We start from the raw sequence: 21,152 nt of genomic DNA, 5'->3' as shown, positions 1-21,152 counted from the left end.
TATTTGGCCGCGGACCCCCATCAAAATATTTTGTTCCAGGGACCCCCCAGAAGCAAAGATTTGAGTAAAAAAAATTCGCTTTAAAAGTATATATATTCAAAGATTTGCACACATTTTCACGATTTTTCAAAAATAGCAGATCTACAAGCTCGTAGCGCGGCACTCGGTGCCGCGCTAGAGCTTGTAGATCTGCTATTTTTGAATAGCTCAAAGTGTAAAATAATGCTTTTTAGCTCAAATCTAAAAATGACACAGTTCCAGGTCTTAATGGGTTAATAAGCAGGCTTTCATTCCTTTATCATTTGAAATGCGACATCAGTCGTTTGGGAGATATGTTGTTACTTAGTATCGGAGGATTCCCCCCCCCCCCCCCCCCCCCCCACCAATCTCCTCTCATATTTCTCCCTGCGTTGTTCATCTCGTCAGTCTCCCTGATTTACTCCCATAGCCATGGACAGACGTGGGCAGTCAGTCAGTCAGTCATGGACAGTAAAGTATATGTGGATGCTACGGTACAAGGATTAAAAGCATTCAGAATGCAGCTGTGTTCTCTATGACAAAGGCAAGGATAAACTCCTACACAAATCCTAGTACATGTACAGTATGTAACACTGTTGTACATTCGCTGAGTTACAAATGGCCAAATTAATTAATAAATGGGCTAGGCTTAAATTCAAGTCATGTCTATTTTTGTGTTTCTGTTTTATTTGTATAATATTGCTTGTTACAACAGACGTTACCACAAACTAGCAAGAGCAAGCCTAGGGTGATGTGATCATTTGCATGTAATAATAATAGTAAATGTTTCTAAAGGTAGATACTAGATACCATTAATTAAGACCATGATACTGTACATGTATCAACCTTTTCATCAACAGACAACATAAATATCAACGAGCAACATGATGAGACACAGGGCAACAGCTCCAACTCAAATGGATTTTCTTTTTGTCCAATTTTTTGAGCATTACTTATTTCACTTTTCAATAGAGAAGTGAAAGGTCAATATTGAAATTGATGCTGCTTGTTGATATTGATAGAAAAACGGAAATGTGTTTCAGGGCCTAGAGGAACACGGGGTTATTGTATGAAATGTTATATTGTAGTATTACTTATATTTATGTATTTGTGTTATAGCCTACATTCAAGACGCTGAAATGGAATGGCTGAACATTGTTAATCATGGGACTGAATGGTTCTGTTCGTGTTTGACTGTGTGGGCGGCCTACCCTACTTCGTATATTTTATTTTTATTATAAGCTCTAAGGAAAAACATTTTTATTGCTGACAAGCAAAATGAAGAGCGACTTTTGGAAATGTATTGAATTATATTATTATTGAAGTTATTATTAAAACATAATAATTTTTAATCTATACCGAAACCGAACCATGTCCCAAAAATCTAGGTTTGTGTGGGTTAACTATGCAAACAAACTTAATGAATTTGAAATGAATGAGTGGGCGAGTAATTTGGAGTGTTAAGAAAACAATTCTATGCTACAAAGTAACTAGGATGGTACACATCAAAATTGTCATACTGTCGTAAAAATATGCAAAGAGATTTGTGTAGAGGGAAGAAAGTAGGGGACCAAGTATAGACCCCTGGCCTGGGGGACCCCAGTCAACAAGTATATAGGGTTTAAAGTGGTTACAGTACTTATACTTAGCATCTGTAATCTAAGTAACCAAACAACATAAATATGTCTAAATAACTGTGAACAAGTAAACATGGCACCTATCTAAATAACACAACTAATTGATCTACTGTAAATAGAACGACAGTCTGACATCCTCACTGATGGAGGGAGGTCCTTCCACAGCTTGGCAGCCAGTGGGAGAAAAGTCTATAGGATGCTTGGAGCGCTGTCCAATCAACCTAGTCATAGGGAAGGAAGGGGCAGGCTTTCTGCGTTTGCTAATCGTAGTGTGTGGGAACGGTGCTTTGCCCTTGATCACTATTGGGTCATCACCAGTGACTTGAACTGGATGCTGCGACCAGCAATCGGAAGCCAATGGCGGGATCACAGAAGTGAAGAGATGTGAAAATATTGGGAGGTTAAAGACCACGTGTGCTGCGACATTCTGGGTCAGTTGTAGGGATTTGAGAGAGCATGCTGTCAGAGCAGCAAGGAGGGAGTTGCAGTAGTTGAAATGTAAAGTTTCTTTATGAGAGCATCAGAGAGCAAAAACAGCCACTGAAACGGGGTACTCACAAGCTCACACAGTAAAATCCTCGGTGTTCATTTATCCCTTTGTACCTCAGAGGATGGACTGTACAAATGGAAACAAACATGAAAATTGTCAGAGTGAAATGAAGACAGAGGATTTTACTGTGCTTGCAGGTGTATATGCCCACTGAACCATGACTCCAAGTGCACCACACACACACACACACACACACACACACACACACACACACACACACACACACACACACACACACACACACACACACACACACACACACAAACCTGTTTTAGTTACACTTGTTGTGCTGTGAAAAGGGGAAATAACACCTGAGCTTCCCCTTTTCAAGTCACAGCACAGCATTTACATGAGTTTAAAAAAGCTGCACTCTTGTGTGTGGGTGTGGGTACATCCCGTGTGTGTGTGTGTGTGTGTGTGTGTGTGTGTGTGTGTGTGTGTGTGTGTGTGTGTGTGTGTGTGTGTGTGTGTGTGTGTGTGTGTGTGTGTGTGTGTGTGTGTGTGTGTGTGTGTGTGTGTGTGTGTGTGTGTGTGTGTGTGTGTGTGTGTGTGTGTAAACAACAGAAAAGAGAGGAGAAACAGAGGAGAGGATCAATGATTAAAGATCAATGATTATGTATGAATTATGACTGCTAGATGATCTGAAGACAGAACAGGTGCTCCCCAAAGAGAGAGAGGACGGAGATAAGAGTGGAAGAGATAGACCACAAAGAGATGACTAGAACAGATGGGGCACATGAAGGACGACTGTCTAAAAGTGAGGGATGGAGTTGGTCGGTAGAGGGAAGTAAGGGTGGACAGATTGTGTGATGGAGGGATAAAGAGGTGGATCCTTCATGTCAGCAGTGACTACAGAGGTGTCATTTCAGAAGAAAAAAACTAGAGAGTGGCAAAAAAAAGTGACTTACTGTAGGATAATGAAGGTATGCTAGCAGACAAGACAACACGTATCTAACGTATGTGTGTTTCACATGTAGACATAGATGGATGGGTGTGGATTTACTGTAAGTGTGCTCATAATCAACATAACCAACGTCCATCAGATTAATCTGCAAAAACGTTCAGAGGTGGAGAAAATATGCGTAAAAGAGCTTAATTTGCTGTGTAAAGCCTATGGGTGGGAATCGCCATCCCCTGGGACCCCAAATGATGCCACTGAGTGACTCTCAACTTTTCTTAATTGCGTTCTTTCTTTCTTTCTTTCAGGATCCGAGGGCGAAACATAAGTTTAAGATCCACACCTACTCCAGTCCAACCTTCTGTGACCACTGTGGCTCTCTGCTCTATGGCCTCATACACCAGGGCATGAGATGTGACCGTATGTACACACACACACACACACACACACACACACACACACACACACACACACACACACACACACACACACACACACACACACACACACACACACACACACACACAGTATACAGCTACAGTACAATCAAAAATGTAACTCAGAGTGTACAAATGGATAAATTAACACTGACGATTTTACTGTGTAGCAGCAAATATCTGTAAGTAAAGCTGAAGGCCACATAGTTTGGGCCGCTAATGGGAGGCCAGCCGGCCCTTTAATATAGGATAGCTCATCACTAATATACATTACAGTACGTTCAATGTTTTAATGTCAGTCATGATATAGTGGGTACAGTACCATTTAGTTTACATGATCACATATCATCTACAGCATCTGCAAATACCTTTCCATTGGTATCAGCTTCATACTGATCAGCACCCTCAAACGATGCAGATTAATTTATGAAAAAAGAAAAAAAAAAGATGGAATATGGTGGGGCACGGTGGCACAGTCGGTAGCGCTGTCGCCTCACGGCTAGAAGGTCCTGGGTTCGATTCTCACCAGGGACGCTGTGGACGCTGTGGGCGCTGGGGGCTTGTTCTCTCCTCCGCGTCATCAGTGCCCATACCCTAGGTGGGGTTGGCGAAAGGGCCTCTCTGTGCGGAGTTTGCATGTTCTCCCCGTGTCTCCTAGGGTAGGTACCCTCACAAAATATGTAGTAATCCTGGTCGCTATACCGCCTCCCCCATGACAGGCATGAGCTCGGCTCTGGGCTCCCTAGGCTGGCGGGGGGAGTGTAGCGCCCAGGATTACTTAGACAATTGGCACTGGGTGAAAAAGGGTTGCAAAATTGTGGGATAAAAAGATTATATATAAAAAAAAGATGGAATATGGAGATACAAGGTTTCTGCCCAACAGCGACAACATGCTCTTGTGTGTGTGTGTGTGTGTGTGTGTGTGTGTGTGTGTGTGTGTGTGTGTGTGTGTGTGTGTGTGTGTGTGTGTGTGTGTGTGTGTGTGTGTGTGTGTGTGTGTGTGTGTGTGTGTGTGTGTGTGTGTGTGTGTGTGTGTGTGTGTGTGTGTGTGTGTGTGTGTGTGTGTGGTAGACTGTATGATGAACATCCATAAGCGCTGTGTGGCCAATGTCCCCAGTCTGTGTGGGACGGACCACACAGAGAGGATGGGTCGAATCCATATCGCTGCTGAGATCAAGACCAACGTGCTCACTGTCGTCAGTAAGTACACACACACTCACACCCTCTTCTATTTCCCCTCTCCACTCTCTCTTCCCACATACACACACAGTAGTATTGAACAGGATGACATAATCTGTGTCCCAATAGTATACTATATTATTATACTTTACAGCACTGTTTCTCAATCAGTGTTCCACGGATTAGTTATATATATATATATATATATATATATATATATATATATATATATATATATATATATATATATATATATATATATATATATATATATATATATATATATATATATATATATATATTTACAGCCATCAAAATAAGAATGTTTTTTTAACTAATCGGTACAATACAGTAGGTGTAGTATGGTGAAAATGATATACTGACACTATTATAGCCCAGTCCACATCAATGATTCCTGTGCAACAAGTTGCAACTTGCAACTACTCCTAAAACAGCTCCAACCTGCAACAGACCGCTGCAATATCTCTCTGCAACATGTTGCAATGGTTTTGCTGCATGGCGATTCATTGGTGTCGACTGGGCCTAGGAAATTGATGTGCTTTGTTGCGCACAGTGTTGCGTACCCAAAATAGCCGATCTTCTATCTAGTATAATATTTTAGCTCTTAGATTCATGTACTACCATTTTTTACTAACAGGAAATGAGACAGGATGTTACGTCTGGTTTATACTTAGTTGTGCGCCGTGTCGCGCACCAAAAACAGCAGATCTACAAGCCCACCATGTTTTTTGAGCTTTTCAGCCAAGATAAAATCAGGCATTAGTGTGTTGTGTTGATGGAAGTCAATAAGCTGTCACTCATCAACTACCAGCAATTTCACATTCAAAAGTTTTACAGCATAAACCGCCAGCAAAAATCTAATAAAAATCAGCAGAACCATGTGCTTTCTAATTATTTTTCATGACAGTTTTTTTGGTCATTTTTCTTAGAGACATTTGAGACGATGATCCTAATTACGAGAGTTGATTAATTATCGGCTTTTTCCACCCGTGCGTAGCTCTGCTCCTTACACTGCGCATTACATGTCATAGACAATGGACTAGTACCCATTAACACTTAAAAATCCAGCAATAATTGTATACATACACAGGCCACATTGTGAAGTATATGACATTTTGACACTGTGTGAACTGTGAATGCATTACATACTTAAAACTTGGTTACAATGTATACAGTGCAGAATTAGGACAAAGGGAGAACAACCTGTAGTACTTTGTCTCCCCCTGCTGGTGGATATACAGAGGTGCAGGCCGCAACATCATCATAACTGAAACATCCAGGAGTAGGAAATTAGACTCTCTACCAGGAGTAGGAATTAGAGCAGTGGTTCTTAAAGTGGGGCCCATCCGGGGACCCCCAAGGGTGAGTTAATGTAAAATAGCATCAAAATCTGTTCAGATGTACAAGTTCCCAACGCGTTGCTTTGCGCTTGAAGGTCTGCTGTGCTACACAAATCTTGTATGGGGTCCCTGGCACAATTCTTTTCAAATGGAGGTCTGTGGCCAAATACATATTACTTTGGGGGTCCTTGACATGAGAACCACTCCAGTCTTTACCAGGAGTAGGAAGAGTCATTTAGAGTCTTTACCAGGAGTTGGTATTATGACATCTCTAGAGAGACTTTTCCAGGAGTAGGAAATGAGACATCCAGAGTCTTTACCAGGAGTTGGTATTATGACATATTTAGAGTCTTTACCTGGAGTTGGTATTATGACATATCTAGAGAGTCTTTACCAGGAGTAGGAACTGACACATCTAGAGTCTTTACCAGGAGTAGGAACTGACACATCTAGAGTCTTTACCAGGAGTAGGAAGGAATGTGAATTATTACATACAGTATAATGCACTTTGTCCATGTGAGCGTTGACCTGTTTCTCAAGCTGCATTCGGACTCAAATTTGGTGTTGAGTTAAATTCTGCGGGTGTTCCACAAGACCAGAGTAGGAATATTGACTGTGCCCCTATGGTGAGCTACTCAATTTCTCCTCTACATCCTGGGCTGAAGAAGTGTTATATCTGCTAGCCTAATAAGAGGAGGCAGTGTGCCACCAGCATTTCATTCCTGCAAAGAACTCTTAAATGTACTATTGATATAAAATGTGAAAATGCCCTCAACATACTCCTTTTTTAATTAATTGCAGACTCTATGTGGTACCATGCCATACCTCAGGATGGCAGTAGAGGATCAGGTTGTGTTTTCTCTATGGCTTCCTGAGAAGTTTAACCAGTCTCCCAGACTCAAATGCCACTTACTGTGTACATGGAATAGAATTAGCCGTTTATAACTATATACAAAAATATGTTTTTTGTAATGTATCTATAAATATTCCAAATATAGTGTAAGACTATTAGCCTGAAGACGATTACATTCTTTGAGATGTGGGTACTGAATTTGAAAGGTGTCCTCTTCCTTGTTTTGTACTTCTGACTACAGAATCAGTCTCTTGACAGACAGACAGAATCTAAATTAACCAATGAGTAATCAGTAACATAAGATCTGTATCACAAAAGGGGTTTAAAGGGTTATTTCACTTTCAAAAAAACTTTTGGTCATTTTATCATCTACTCAGGCCTTTGTGAGCCCCCCAGACAGTTTTTAAGTTGCTCGATTCAGTATTTATATATTTGATTTTGATATATTTTATCAGACACGCCCCCTTCCTATACAAACCCATTGTAACTTCAAACTCCATTTTAACCATGTTAGATTCGTCGAAAAGACCCGTCCTTGGTTCTGGTGACTCACCCTGCCCTCCTAATGCGTGAGGGGGCCGTGTTTCATTTATTTTATTTAATTTTTTTATTGTATTTTATTTTTAAAATTTTCAAAAATATATATTTAAAATAAATGAAAAAAGTAATTAAAAAAACACGGCCCCCTCGCGTATTAGGGGGTCAGGCTGAGTCACCAGAACCAAGGACGGGTGTTTTTGATGAATCTAACATGGTTTAAATGGAGTTTGAAGTTACAATGGGTTTGTATAGGAAGGGGGAGTGTCTGATAAAATGAATGTCAAATGTCTAAATACTGAATCGAGCAACTTAAAAACTGTCTGGGGGGCTCACAAAGGCCTGTAGAGACGATAAAATGACAAAAAGTTTTTTCGAAAGTGAAATATCCCTTTAAGATCAGTTCCTGTGTGAAAACAACACAAGTAACCTTTGGTCTCCAGCTGCAGGTCAGATTCAAACAATGATCTGGCAGCTTTAAAAAGAAAACAGTTACAGTAGATGTAGGTACAGTAGATGACCTGGAAATAAACCTAAGTTACTGGTCGTTTCAACAAACCTATTTTGGTGCAAGTCTCTCTGTCTCTTTCTCTCTGTCTGTCTCTCTCTCTGTCTCTCTCTCTCTGTCTCTGTCTCTCTCTCTGTCTCTCTCTCTCTGTCTCTGTCTCTCTCTCTGTCTCTCTGTGTCTGTCTCTCTCTCTCTCTCTGTCTCTCTGTGTCTCTCTCTCTCTCTCTCTCTCTCTCTCTCTCTCTCTCTCTCTCTCTCTCTGTCTCTCTCTGTCTGTGGTTCCCACGCTCCGCAGACCAATCATTGGTTGGGATTTATTCTTTTAGATAAGGAAGCCGATAACAGATAACACCCTGTTATCACACACCCAGACTGCAAACACAGCAGCAAAATGGCCTGCACATTTTATTAAGCTTCACAAGTGTCACTGATTGGAAAGACGTGAGATGTGAATAGAATGGAATAATGGGGTTTCAGCTGTTCTGTCGCTCTCTCCTACTGTATTGTATTGTGTTCTAACCGGGAAAGCATCTGTATCATTTTAGATTTGAGCGTTGGCTATTCAAAAATAGCAGATACGGTATTCAAGCTCACACCTTTCTGTTTTTGAACATTTTTGAAAAATCTTGAAAGTGTTTGAAAAAAAAAGATTTTTTCAACCCAAATCTTCTCTTCTGGGGATCCCTGGCACAAAACAGTTTCAGATGGGGGTTCAAATATATATATCAATTTGGGGGTCCTTGACACATCTCATAAAGACTGAAATGCAGTTTCCCTAGGGGAATTTTTGACAGCTGCTGAAAGTTGGGGTACCCACCATAACCTTATGCAGGGAAAGAAAATCTAAATTTAATTCTGTTTTAAGTAGCATGTGAGGGGGCAAACTAGGGTGTTTTTATGATTCTGAATCCATTGCAAGCATTTGTTTTGCACCAAAACCACTCCTTGGGCTAAAAACAGCCCAATCTCAATGGACTTTTTACACAAAAAGTATACCTGGAAAAGGATGGCTATGGCCGTTTTTAGCCCAAGGAGTGGTTTTGGTGCAAAATAAATGCTTGCAATGGATTCAGAATCATAAAAACACCCTAGTTTGACCCCTCACATGCTACTTAAAACAGAATTAAATTTAGATTTTTTTTCCCCGCATAAGGTTATGGTGGGTACCCCAACTTTCAGGAGCTGTCACAAATTCTCCTAGGGAAACTGCATTTCAGTCTTTGTGAGATGTGTTACTAGACACTTTTACAAACACATTGGTGAAGATTTTTTTTGGTAAGGAATTTATTCCAAGATTTTTTGAATATCCCCTGACTACATGGAGACTTGAATTCATGGATATTTTTTTGTTTTTGTCGCATTCCTAAGCCAATAATTTGATGACCAGCGGACCGGTAGCCAGCGGTTCCGGTAGGAGACACAAAGGAGACTCTTTGTGTCTCCTACCGGAGCCGCTGTCGGTCATCAAATTATTGGCTTAGGAATGCGACAAAAACAAAAGAATATCCATGAATTCAAGTCTCCATGGGGTGACTAATCGAAAGAAAAAAAGTCATTTTGGGGGTGAACTATCCCTTTTATGTCCTCTACCTCTAAAGAGTAGAGGACATTAACGACATTACAACCATATTACAGACAGAATTTGGGGGTACAGCACATTGAAACGGTGAAGCTGAAGAGTCCACCCAACTGACCTATCGTGTCGTGTCCCTGGTTTATTTTTCTAATGGTTATTTTCTGTTAATATTTGGGTTGTTTCATTGGAACAGTGAAGAGGAGGTCCTCGTGTGCTTGGAGCTTACAGCAAGACGGCAGAATCAGAATGGATGGGAGGGACCTGTAGTACAGTTTGATGTCCACAGGGGTCAGTGTGGTGCCATCAGCAGTTTGCTCTTGCACTGCAATTACAGGTCCACTTGGAGTCATTCTGCAGTAGTATATGAATATGTAGATATATAGACAGGCCCACATTGCCAGATAAGTATTTGTACTGTTGAGTCACGTTTTATGGTTGTTGTCTTATTGCACATTACAGTGCTTATGGGTGTGTCCAAACAGGCTCCCATGACCTAACCATTTAAAGTGGTATATATTTCATCTTACGACAAATAGCTAAAATAGCTGATCTACAATCTCACAACGTGTCACATCGTGATGCTTTGTCAGCTTGTAGATCTTCTATTTTAGCTATTTTTGAAAATAACCTTAAATTTGAAAATATTTTTTTTTTTAGGAACACCAGTGTTAACACATTGACTGCCAGAGTTTATTCATAATGTACTCACCCCTGTGCCAGCAATTTGCGTGTTTTTTAATTTTTTAATTTTGTAATTTTTCATTCAAATAAATTCTCTGATTGTGGTGTTAAGCACCTACGACAGTTCCACCAGTAGAGAGCAGCAAATCCACACATTGATCACCTCGCTCGCCCCCTCCCAAACAGGTTTGTTTTCGACAATCCCTGATCCGCTGATCGGCCTGAAAACGATGTGATACGCTACGACGATGACTGTTAGTCACCCGGACCAAAGAAAATAGAAGTTGAGCTGTCCGTTAGTTTTTTATACCGTGTGAAAAAACATGTTTTTCCCTATTCTGGCCGAAAATGACCGGAGAAAAACAATGTGACCCGGATTTATTTTATTTTTTTTACATCCGGCTCCGGGTGAGTGTGACGTAAGTGGAAAACGAAAGTGCTGATGAGAAATAAACAGAGCCGTGCGATCACAGATTAAACAATGAAAATTCAAAAGAACGCATCAATGCGTTCTTTTGAATTGCTGGCATGCAAGCGATGGATTTGAAAGAACGCATCAATGCGATCTTGGCAATCAATGTGTTAATGGTTAAGATGGAGGCCACTGCAACGCTCACTTAGATATATCAATTTCACTCATAATGCTCAGGCACACATAGTCTCTTCACATTACTACAGTAGCTTGGACTAGATTGTCTGGCGCAACAGTTAATCGAACTAATCGATTTAATTGATTATATAAATAATAATCGCTAATCAATAATTTAATAAAATAATCGATTCATAATCGCTCCCTATTTTGGGCATGTCATTATAGGCGAAAAGCTTTCTTTATGAAAAAAAAATAGTGGAAAAAAAAAATCTACAATCTCCCTATGCGTCTCACTGTGATGCGTTGTGAGCTTGTAGATCGGCTATTTTTAAAAAAAAGAGTAAGAAACTGTTGTACAACAAAGTATAAAATAACGCTTAAATACTTATTAGAGTTATTGCTATAGAAAAACAAATATATATGTAAAGAAAACAAACTTCTTCCATTATTAGACAATTGAAAAAGTAATCGATAGAATGATAATAATTGATAGTTGTAGCCCTGTTGCAGAATGTTCAAAGCAATGTAGTCACAAGCTAGCAAGGAAATAATGCATGTACTAGAGTCCCCACTGATAACGTGTGTGCTACACTGCCGCTGTACTGTTGTTCTTGTAGCGAGGTTTTACATTGAGCGAGGTAAAGCTACAGGACAGTACATAAGAGACCTAGTTAGAGTACTAATGGAGGTTTTACATTGAGCGAGGTAAAGCTACAGGACAGTACATAAGAGACCTAGTTAGAGTACTAATGGAGGTTTTACATTGAGCGAGGTAAGGCTACAGGACAGTACATAAGAGACCTAGTTAGAGTACTAATGGAGGTTTTACATTGAGCGAGGTAAAGCTACAGTACAGTACATAAGAGACCTAGTTAGAGTACTAATGGAGGTTTTACATTGAGCGAGGTAAGGCTACAGGACAGTACATAAGAGACCTAGTTAGAGTACTAATGGAGGTTTTACATTGAGCGAGGTAAAGCTACAGGACAGTACATAAGAGACCTAGTTAGAGTACTAATGGAGGTTTTACATTGAGCGAGGTAAAGCTACAGGACAGTACATAAGAGACCTAGTTAGAGTACTAATGGAGGTTTTACATTGAGCGAGGTAAGGCTACAGGACAGTACATAAGAGACCTAGTTAGAGTACTAATGGTGGTTTTACATTGAGCGAGGTAAAGCTACAGGACAGTACATAAGAGACCTAGTTAGAGTACTAATGGAGGTTTTGAGCGAGGTAAAGCTACAGGACAGTACATAAGAGACCTAGTTAGAGTACTAATGGAGGTTTTACATTGAGCGAGGTAAATCTACAGGACAGTACATAAGAGACCTAGTTAGAGTACTAATGGAGGTTTTACATTGAGCGAGGTAAGGCTACAGGACAGTACATAAGAGACCTAGTAGGGTACTAGGAGTCGCTTCCACATGAAATAAGGCTGAGCTGTCAACGCCCACACCAATGTGCTCTGCATGTGTTCTGCTGCTGTGCACTCTAAACCCTCGAAGACACACACACCCCACACACTTTCACATACACATGTGAAAATCAGGCATGCATGCATGCATATAGACATGCTGTCTCAGTCTTACGCGTTCAAATACTCATGCATACACACACACACACACACACACACACACACACACACACACACACACACACACACACACACACACACACACACAGTGCATGCATGCATACTGTATGCATACATTTGTGCTTACACGATACTCCATGGGAAAGACACACATGCACTGATGCACACAAAAGGATACACATGTGCACATACATGTACATGCTGTAATACATACGCACACATGCAGGCAGGAATTAGACTCAGGCACTCTGAGTGCACCCCCGACAATATAGACGTTTAGGGAAGAATTAAATACTCAATTGCGCACACACACACACACACACACACACACACACACACACACACACACACACACACACACACACACACACGTACAAGCACACACTCACCCACTCTCTCCAGGAGTGTCCTGTGAGAGTGTGCAGCAGCATGCTACACTCTTTTGCACTCCTTGCTTTCTACTCGCAGCCCAAGCGGCCTTTGATGGTCACTTGAACAGGCACCATGTAATATTTATGAACCTTCTCCTCTGGAGGCCTTGAGGCCTGTTGGTCCCCATGGAGATTAGCTTTAGCATAGTACCGCTACAGCATGAAATCCCCATTAACTTAATATCCTCCCATCAGGTCCCCAGGGCTTTGGAAGAGCTTAGGCTAGCAAAACCTAGCATGGTCTCTTAAAAGGATAAGTATGTTGTTTTTGTTTTAGTTACTTTTTTTTTTCTTTTTCCTTATAGGGCTGGGTCCTATTTTCTCAGTTGTTTCCATTATTGCTGATAAGTTAATATTAGAAATGCTGTCGCTTCTTTCATCATAGAATAGAACTTCACATGCAGGAGACACACCCTTCCACGCAGTTGTCAAATACAACTGTCATGGACTTAATAGTTTAAGTGTTTAACACACAATTTCAGCACAATAATATGTTGAACAAAGACCACACAACATTCCACTAATAATAGCGCATTTAACCCCATTAACCCTAGTGTCCCTATTTTGGGCAAATTTTCAAAGATTTAATGCATTTTAAAGGAGGATGGAGAATGGTAATGTGATTTGAATAAAACATAATCAATACTGGCCAACCCGGGCCACAATCTCAGTGTACTTGTAGTGTTATTCTGTTTGGTTTCACTTTTTACAATTAAGGTTTGTCTGATTTGGCCCGATCAGATTGCATCTGATAACTGCAGCGATTACAGTTTGTGAAACTCAAAATTGGATCGAGTGACATCATTTTATATATTATGTTGTATGCAGTCGGTATGAATGAAACAAGTAGGAAAATGTGTTGATTTTTTTTTTACTTATCCTTCAAGAGACAATGCTGATATACAGGAACTGCCCTAATCCCCTACATCGGAATTCTATACAGTAATTATGAAGTAATGAACCAGTGAAAAACATAGACAACACTATTCTTCTGAAAATCCAATTTCCCCACAATCATTTGTGGTTGTATTTTAATTTACACATGACCTGATTCTGGACCCTGACCTGGTTAACCTACTGTACTGTAGCTTAACTTTAGCTTTAGCGCACTCTTTCCAAGCCGCTGCCTGTCATGTCTGCTGAAAAACTACATTAAACACATTCATTATTGAGCTACATCTGCTAACGCATAAGTGCTTTGTGCAGTGTACTATGTGTATGTGTGTGTGCATGCATGTGTCTATGACTGGGCACCAACGAACGTGGGTGGGCTTGTGTGAATTTGTGTGTGCATATGTGAGTGATTTATTTGTGTTACATTTCTAGTTTGTGCGTGTTCGAATTGTGCATATTCCTGTGCGTGAGTGAATGATGAAGTGTGTGTGTGCGTGCGCGCGCGTGTGTGTGTGTGTGTGACTGTGTGTGTGTGTCTGTGTGTGTCCCTGGTGAACAGCCTCAGAAACAGCAACTCCAGCCGTGCTGTGCCTCTGGTAATTGGATGCAACTTCACAACTTGAACAGCAACAACATCTGCCCGGGTTCCAGACTAGCATTTTACATTGATTGCACTAGTGTGCCTAACTTTGCATCAGCACATGATCTTTTTTGCGTTAGCTTACTTTTCCTTTTTTATTATTATTGGTGGTGAGGTACTTTGCGGACCTCACCAAATTCCATTTAGCTTCTTGTACCTGTATGAGTAGTAGTGACAAATAAAACCGTTTTCTTCTTGAGGTGCACCAAAAACATTTCATCTCTGTCAGCTCTGCTGACCACTCATGACGACACGGGTTGTATTTCTTGGAGACACTTTTTTTTTTAAGTTTCAATTCAGAAACACAAACAAACGCAACAAAAGCACCGTTCCCAGCCATGCTTTGGCTACACTCTTTGCAATAAATGCAGTTGCCCATTTTATCATATCTGAGCCATGGACATTGGACAAGCCATTCAAGGCATATACTGTATTTGGCCTTTTTGTATTGTAGGCTTTTTTAGTCTGTTTAGTTTGAGTCAGATTAGGGCATCTCTACTGAAGATGTTGGTTCAGGATAAGGCATCTTACCAGGGACCAGAAGAGACAAGTGGTGGAGCGGGTACCTCCAATGAGGTCTCACAGTTATAACAGGCACCACAGCATTTTTCTTGATGAAAAAAACAAAACAAAAAAACAATGAATTAATCAATAGTTCTCTTCATTTTTTAATTACTGGTGTTTTATAGTTGTGATGTCACTCGGGGAGGAGTACAAGGTGCTATATATCGCGGTCAGAGCCACTCGGAGGTAGAGTAGGGGCAGGTATTTTTGCAGGTCGAAACAACACACATACTGTACACACACAAAGACAGACCTGCTAAATGTCAGGCGCATTGGTGTGACCAATGAAATTGTTTATTCACACATGGTCACACTCTAGAGCCCTGATTGCACCCCCCCCCCCCCCTCTCTCTCTCTCTCTCTCTCTCTCTCTCTCTCTCTCTCTCTCTCTCTCTCTCTCTCTCTCTCTCTCTCTCTAACACACATACACTCATATACACCATTTAAACACAAGGGATTATTCTTTGGAATACAATTACTGCCCAATAACTAAGACACATAAAAAGGGGATTAGTGTTGGAACTGGCAACCTTCATCTGTCTACATGGTCATTGCAGACAGATCTGGCAACCCACACCCCTACTCAATTGGGAGGTCTTCTGACGTGTGTGTTTGTGGGGGGGGGGGGGTATTGTTTCTCTGAGTGCTTTGGCCCTTCTCCTCTAATGCAGTGTAGTATAGCCAGTACATACAGCTGTGAAATGGTGTCATGCTAAGACACTGTTGTGCACCATCCATAAAGTCAACAATTTATGTAATACAATATGTACTCATAACACAACATGACTCGTGGCCCTCCGATTCAGTCACCCTGACTCCCTCCCACATCTCTCTCTCTCTCACTCTCTTTCTAGTCAAAGAGGCAAGAAACCTGGTTCCCATGGACCCTAATGGCCTGTCGGACCCTTATGTGAAACTCAAATTGATCCCAGACCCACGCAGCGAGAGCAAACAGAAAACCAAGACCATCAAATGCAACCTCAACCCCACCTGGAACGAGACCTTCAAGTTGTAAGAACATTTTACACTTTGTCACAGAGCAGGGAGCAAACTGCAATTCAATCTACACACACGTCAACTAACACTGTCAGCTGCTCCGAAGTGATAAAACTAACAACCCCAAAATATGAAAATGCTTTTTTGCAGGATATTACTGTTAAAATGTGTTGCCACACTATTATATTTTTACACTTGTACTCATGGATAACATTTTGTGCCATGTATTGTACTGTAAGACCACCGCAATTAGCCTAGATGTCTATAAGTATATTCACCATAGTAATCTTAACCATATGATTAAAATCAAGCTGGCCAGATTGTAAGATGTACATACTGTATGTGACCTGTGGTGGAAAAACTACTCAATTGCTTTACTTAAAGGTAGGGTAAGTGATATTTTTTGGTTAAAACAGAAAGTATTTTGTTAAAAGGTTAAAATACTATATTCTGATAGTAATCATTGCTATAGAGTGTTTTTTCAGTAACAGATGTCTCCCTGAGTCTCCAGCTCTTTAATAAACAGAAAATAAATGTTTCGGTAGGTGTCAAAATCTCAGCCAATCAGGAGAAAGTACCCATTTTTAAGCTTAATTTGTATAGTGTTCCAGTTCCAATTTTGTCTGCTCATTTCTTAGTGTCATCACTTCCAATTTCACTTGTTTAATCTGTATCCTGATTGAGTTCTCTGTCCTGGTTGGATAAAATTGGAAATGAAACTGAAACTGAAACGAAAATGCATTTTCTGTTTAATAAAGAGGTGGAGAGACAAGGAGACTCCTAATACTGAACAAACACTCTATAGCAATGAGTACTATCAGAATATAGAGCTATTTAACAATTATTTTAACCAACGCAAATCACTTACCCTACCTTTAAGTAAAAGTATCAATACTGCATTGTAGAAATACTCTGTTACAAGTAAAAGTCCGGAATTCAAAATGTACTTGAGTAAAAATACTAAAGTATTGGCATCAAAATGTACTTAAAGTACCAAAAGTAAAAGTAGTCATTATGCAGAATGTCCCATTTCAAATCTTTTGAAAATAGCTGATCTACAAGCTCACAATGCGTCGCATCGCGACACATTGTGAGCTTGTAGATAGGCTATTTTCAAATGGCCGAAATGTATACAGAGCTGAAGTGGTTGATGTTTGTTTTGTAATAATAATCAAAATCTACAAAGTAACTAGAAACTAAAGTTTTCATATAAATGTAGTGGAGTAAAAGTATAAGATTTGGATCCGAGATGTAGTGAAGCAGAAGTAAAAGTATTGGAAATTGGAAATACTCAAGTAAATACCTCAAAATTGTACTTAAGTACAGTACTTAAGTAAATGTACTTAGTTACTTTCCACCACTGTATGTGACACAGTGCATTTGGTCAGTGAGGCTACAGCCTATACCTCCATGCACATACTCCATAGTATGACGGTGTTGCATTTAAGATTTTAAACAGGGACACTTAAACTCGTGTGTGTGTGTGTGTGTGTGTGTGTGTGTGTGTTTGTGTGTGTGGCAGCCATCTAAAGGAGTACGATAAGGACCGTCGTCTGTCGGTGGAGGTGTGGGACTGGGACCTGACCAGCCGCAATGACTTCATGGGCTCTCTGTCATTTGGCATCTCTGAACTTCACAAACTAGGAGTGGACGGATGGTAAGACATGGAGTGAGGGAGGGATGGTTGGTAAGACATGGAGGTGTGGTTGGTAAGAAATGGAGCGTTCCGTTTTTCTCATTGCCGGACATCATTGAACCACATCTTAATGTGCCCTGTGTAGTGTTTAAAACAGGGAGCAGACACGTACAGCTGACTGCGTACTTTTGCCTTTCATAGTTCAGTGTACAGAAAGCATACTCATTTTGCAGACACCATTTAATGGACAGATCACACAGACAGATACGCATGGACACAATAAAGTGAGTGCTGCACAGGCCTCCTAGATGGAGGACTCAAAGCAGACCTGTGCAGACATCCACCTAGTGTAGGAGGTGTGTGCACTGCAGCAATATTATTTTGCATCCGTCCATATATATTATTTGTTGACTATGAATCAGGCTTATGAACTGGGTTCTACACTGAGTAACGCTTCTCACAGAAACGGTGTCAGACATCCAGTATTAACTGCATTTGTTATTTACTCCTAAGATATTTTTACATCATTTAATCTCTGTGGTCTGATGATTTGTTGGTGCCGTAGATTTGTTGTATGATGACTCTGCACCTTCCCGCACAAGGACATCAGTTTGTTCTCAGGTGGAATTATGTTTCCAAGGCTTTTCTTCCATAAAAAAAAAGGAGCACAGTGCACTGCTCTTTATGGTCATGAAAACCAATCATTAGATTTGTCATGATTGAATCCACCTGCTGCAACGCACTTTCTTGATTATACTGTAAATGCTGGCTAATCGAACCCACCGCGCAGCTTCGCCATGGGTACTGTACTCTGGCCTTCTCCAGGCTGGAAAATGCCAAAAGTCTGTCACCACACCCCACATGCTAGTTCACCTAAATTAAGGCCCTTAGTCTTGTTCTCTGTTTGTCCTCTCTCTCTTAGAAGAACAAGATACAGAGGCATTGATAGGGGATTTTTCTATTTCTCTATATCTTGCTGTTTGTGCCTGTTCACTCTATCCTCTGTCCTCTCAACTTCCTATGTCATCTCTCGTCCTCCATCACTCCTCCCTCTATCTCTGTCGCTCCCTCCCCCCCTCCCACTTCCTCTTTTTGCTGACATGACCATGTCATTTTTTTTAATGAGATGCCAGCATCTGAGGTGGAATGGGAGAGATGCCATTAGAAATCAGATCCACAGTGTGTGTGTGTGTGTGTGTGTGTGTGTGTGTGTGTGTGTGTGTGTGTGTGTGTGTGTGTGTGTGTGTGTGTGTGTGTGTGTGTGTGTGTGTGTGTGTGTGTGTGTGTGTGTGTGTGTGTGTGTGTGTGTGTGTGTGTGTGTGTGTGTGTGTGTGTGTGTGTGGGCACGCACACTCTGCTGCTCCATCTGTGTGTGTCTCCGGATCCCTGTGCCTGCTGGCACTGCAAGCTCTCAGACAGACTACACACAGAGAGAGAGAGGGGGAGAGAAAGAGAGAGATAAAGCTTTGATTGTTGTCTGTATTGGATGTGTTTGTTTATTAATGCTTTGTATCCAGCAGTGACTGTAGGCTGACGTGCTACATACATGCTAACAAGCTAACAGGTTTTGCCAACATCAGCTCATCAATACTCTACCTATTTTTGAAAACATGACACTTCCTTCCTTTCTTCCTTCCTTCCTTTCTTTCTTTTCTCACTCTATCCCCCTCTCTCCTTATTCTTCTCTTCTGCCTTTGCCCTCCTCTTCCCCATCTCTTCCTCCTCACCCTGTTCTCCCCCTCCCTCCCTCTCTCTCTCTCTCTCTCTCTCTCTCTCTCTCTCCCAGGTTTAAGATGCTTTCTCAGGAGGAGGGGGAGTACTTTAATGTTCCTGTACCCCCTGAAGGAGAGGAAGGCAATGAGGAGCTACGGCAGAAGTTTGAGGTGTTTGTGTGTGTGTGTGTGTGTGTGTGTGTGTGGGGGGGGGGGGCTTGAGTTCTCTCTTTGTTTCTCCATCCTCAACTTCACAATCTTCAGACACTCAATGAGACACAGTCTCCAGAATTCTGAATAAATATGAGTGATTTGGCTGTAGACAGCACGTACTAACTCAATTCTGAGGAATCTAGCAAAGCCATTATTACTCATTCAGTACTTGTATTTCCATTACTGACTGAAAACACCCAACTCATTTTGATTCTAACATTGAACACCAATGGTTAATATATAGTTTGTTAAACGAAGTATACAATAATTTCGTTTTATCGCCACACACATATGGGATTTTTTAACCTTCAAAGACATTGCAGAACTTCTCTCTCTCTCTCTCTCTCCCGCTGTTCAGAGAGCTAAGATCGGTCCCACCAAGAACAGCGATGGTTCAGCGGCCAATGCTGCGGCCCGGTTCGACGCCAATGGCAGCCGAGACCGCATCAAACTCTCTGACTTCAACTTCCTTATGGTGCTGGGCAAGGGCAGCTTCGGCAAGGTGAGTGCGTGTGTGTGTGTGTGTGTGTGTGTGTGTGTGTGTGTGTGTGTGTGTGTGTGTGTGTGTGTGTGTGTGTGTGTGTGTGTGTGTGTGTGTGTGTGTGTGTGTGTGTGTGTGTGTGTGTGTGTGTGTGTGTGTGTGTGTGTGTGTGTGTGTGTGTGTGTGTGTGTGTGTCCGTGTCCGTGTCCGTGTCCGCGTCCGCGCAGCACTTACTCCGACCTTGCACTTTGTAAGTCGCTCTGAATAAGAGTGTCTGTTAAATGCCTGAATTGTAAATTCTAATTATGTGTGTGTGTGCATGTTTATTCATAGAGGCATCTACGGGGGTGTGTGGGTGTATGTGTGTCTATCTGTCTAGTGTGTATGTCTGAGCTGTGTGTGAGTGTGAGAGAGAGGAGGCAGGGAATGAAGAATTGATGGAGAGAGAGAAAGAGCAAAGCCAGAAAGAGATGAATAAAGAGAAGGAGAGAGGAAGAATGATGGGCGATATAAAGGAAAAAAGAGAGAGAGTAAGAAGAGAGACAGGCAAGGGGGAGAGAGAGCGACAGGGCGAGGGAGGAAGAGAGAAAGGGAGAGAGAACCCATTGTCTGTACCAAACCTGTGTGGCGGCAGCCTCCTGTTTCCATGGTAACAGGCATTTAAAGTCACACATATACGTCAATGTAGAGAGACATGAGTCACACACACGCATGTAAACACACACACACACGCACACGCACACGCACACGCACACACACACACACTGTGTGTGTGTGCGTGGGAGGCTGCTGGTCTCAGAGCTGCTCTTTTATCTCAGTGTGTCTGAGGATATCTATATTATAATGCTGCTGCTACTGCTGCCGCCTCTCTACTGTTGTCCTTACAGCTCAACAGTCACACACACACACACACACACACACACACACACACACACACACACACACACACACACACACACACACACACACACACACACACACACACACACACACACAAAATTGTCTAATTCGTTAACAGACATACACAGAGCAACACAATGTTCATAACCCCTATATTAAAGCAAGTCTACTTCTTCAATTGTTCACACACTAGAATATAACAATATGCAGTGAAATAAAGCAATTACAATCAATGGTTGAAAGCGTGTCTAGAGTTGAATC

General features: G+C 41.3%; 1 protein-coding gene across 1 annotated transcript in view; it reads left to right on the top strand.

The window, feature by feature from the left end:
* prkcbb (protein kinase C, beta b) overlaps positions 1-21,152 on the top strand; it is a 105,838-nt gene that overhangs the window by 55,775 nt on the left and 28,911 nt on the right. The window contains 6 exon segments of the mRNA XM_080447719.1: positions 3,412-3,523; positions 4,612-4,740; positions 15,808-15,964; positions 17,472-17,606; positions 19,372-19,468; positions 19,869-20,012. Coding sequence (XP_080303845.1) covers positions 3,412-3,523; positions 4,612-4,740; positions 15,808-15,964; positions 17,472-17,606; positions 19,372-19,468; positions 19,869-20,012 — 774 coding nt within the window.

The sequence above is a fragment of the Gymnoscopelus braueri genome (genome assembly GCF_963280865.1).
Source record: "Gymnoscopelus braueri genome assembly, chromosome: 13".
Lineage (NCBI taxonomy): Eukaryota > Metazoa > Chordata > Actinopteri > Myctophiformes > Myctophidae > Gymnoscopelus > Gymnoscopelus braueri.
This window is presented reverse-complemented; position numbering and strand designations above follow the sequence as displayed.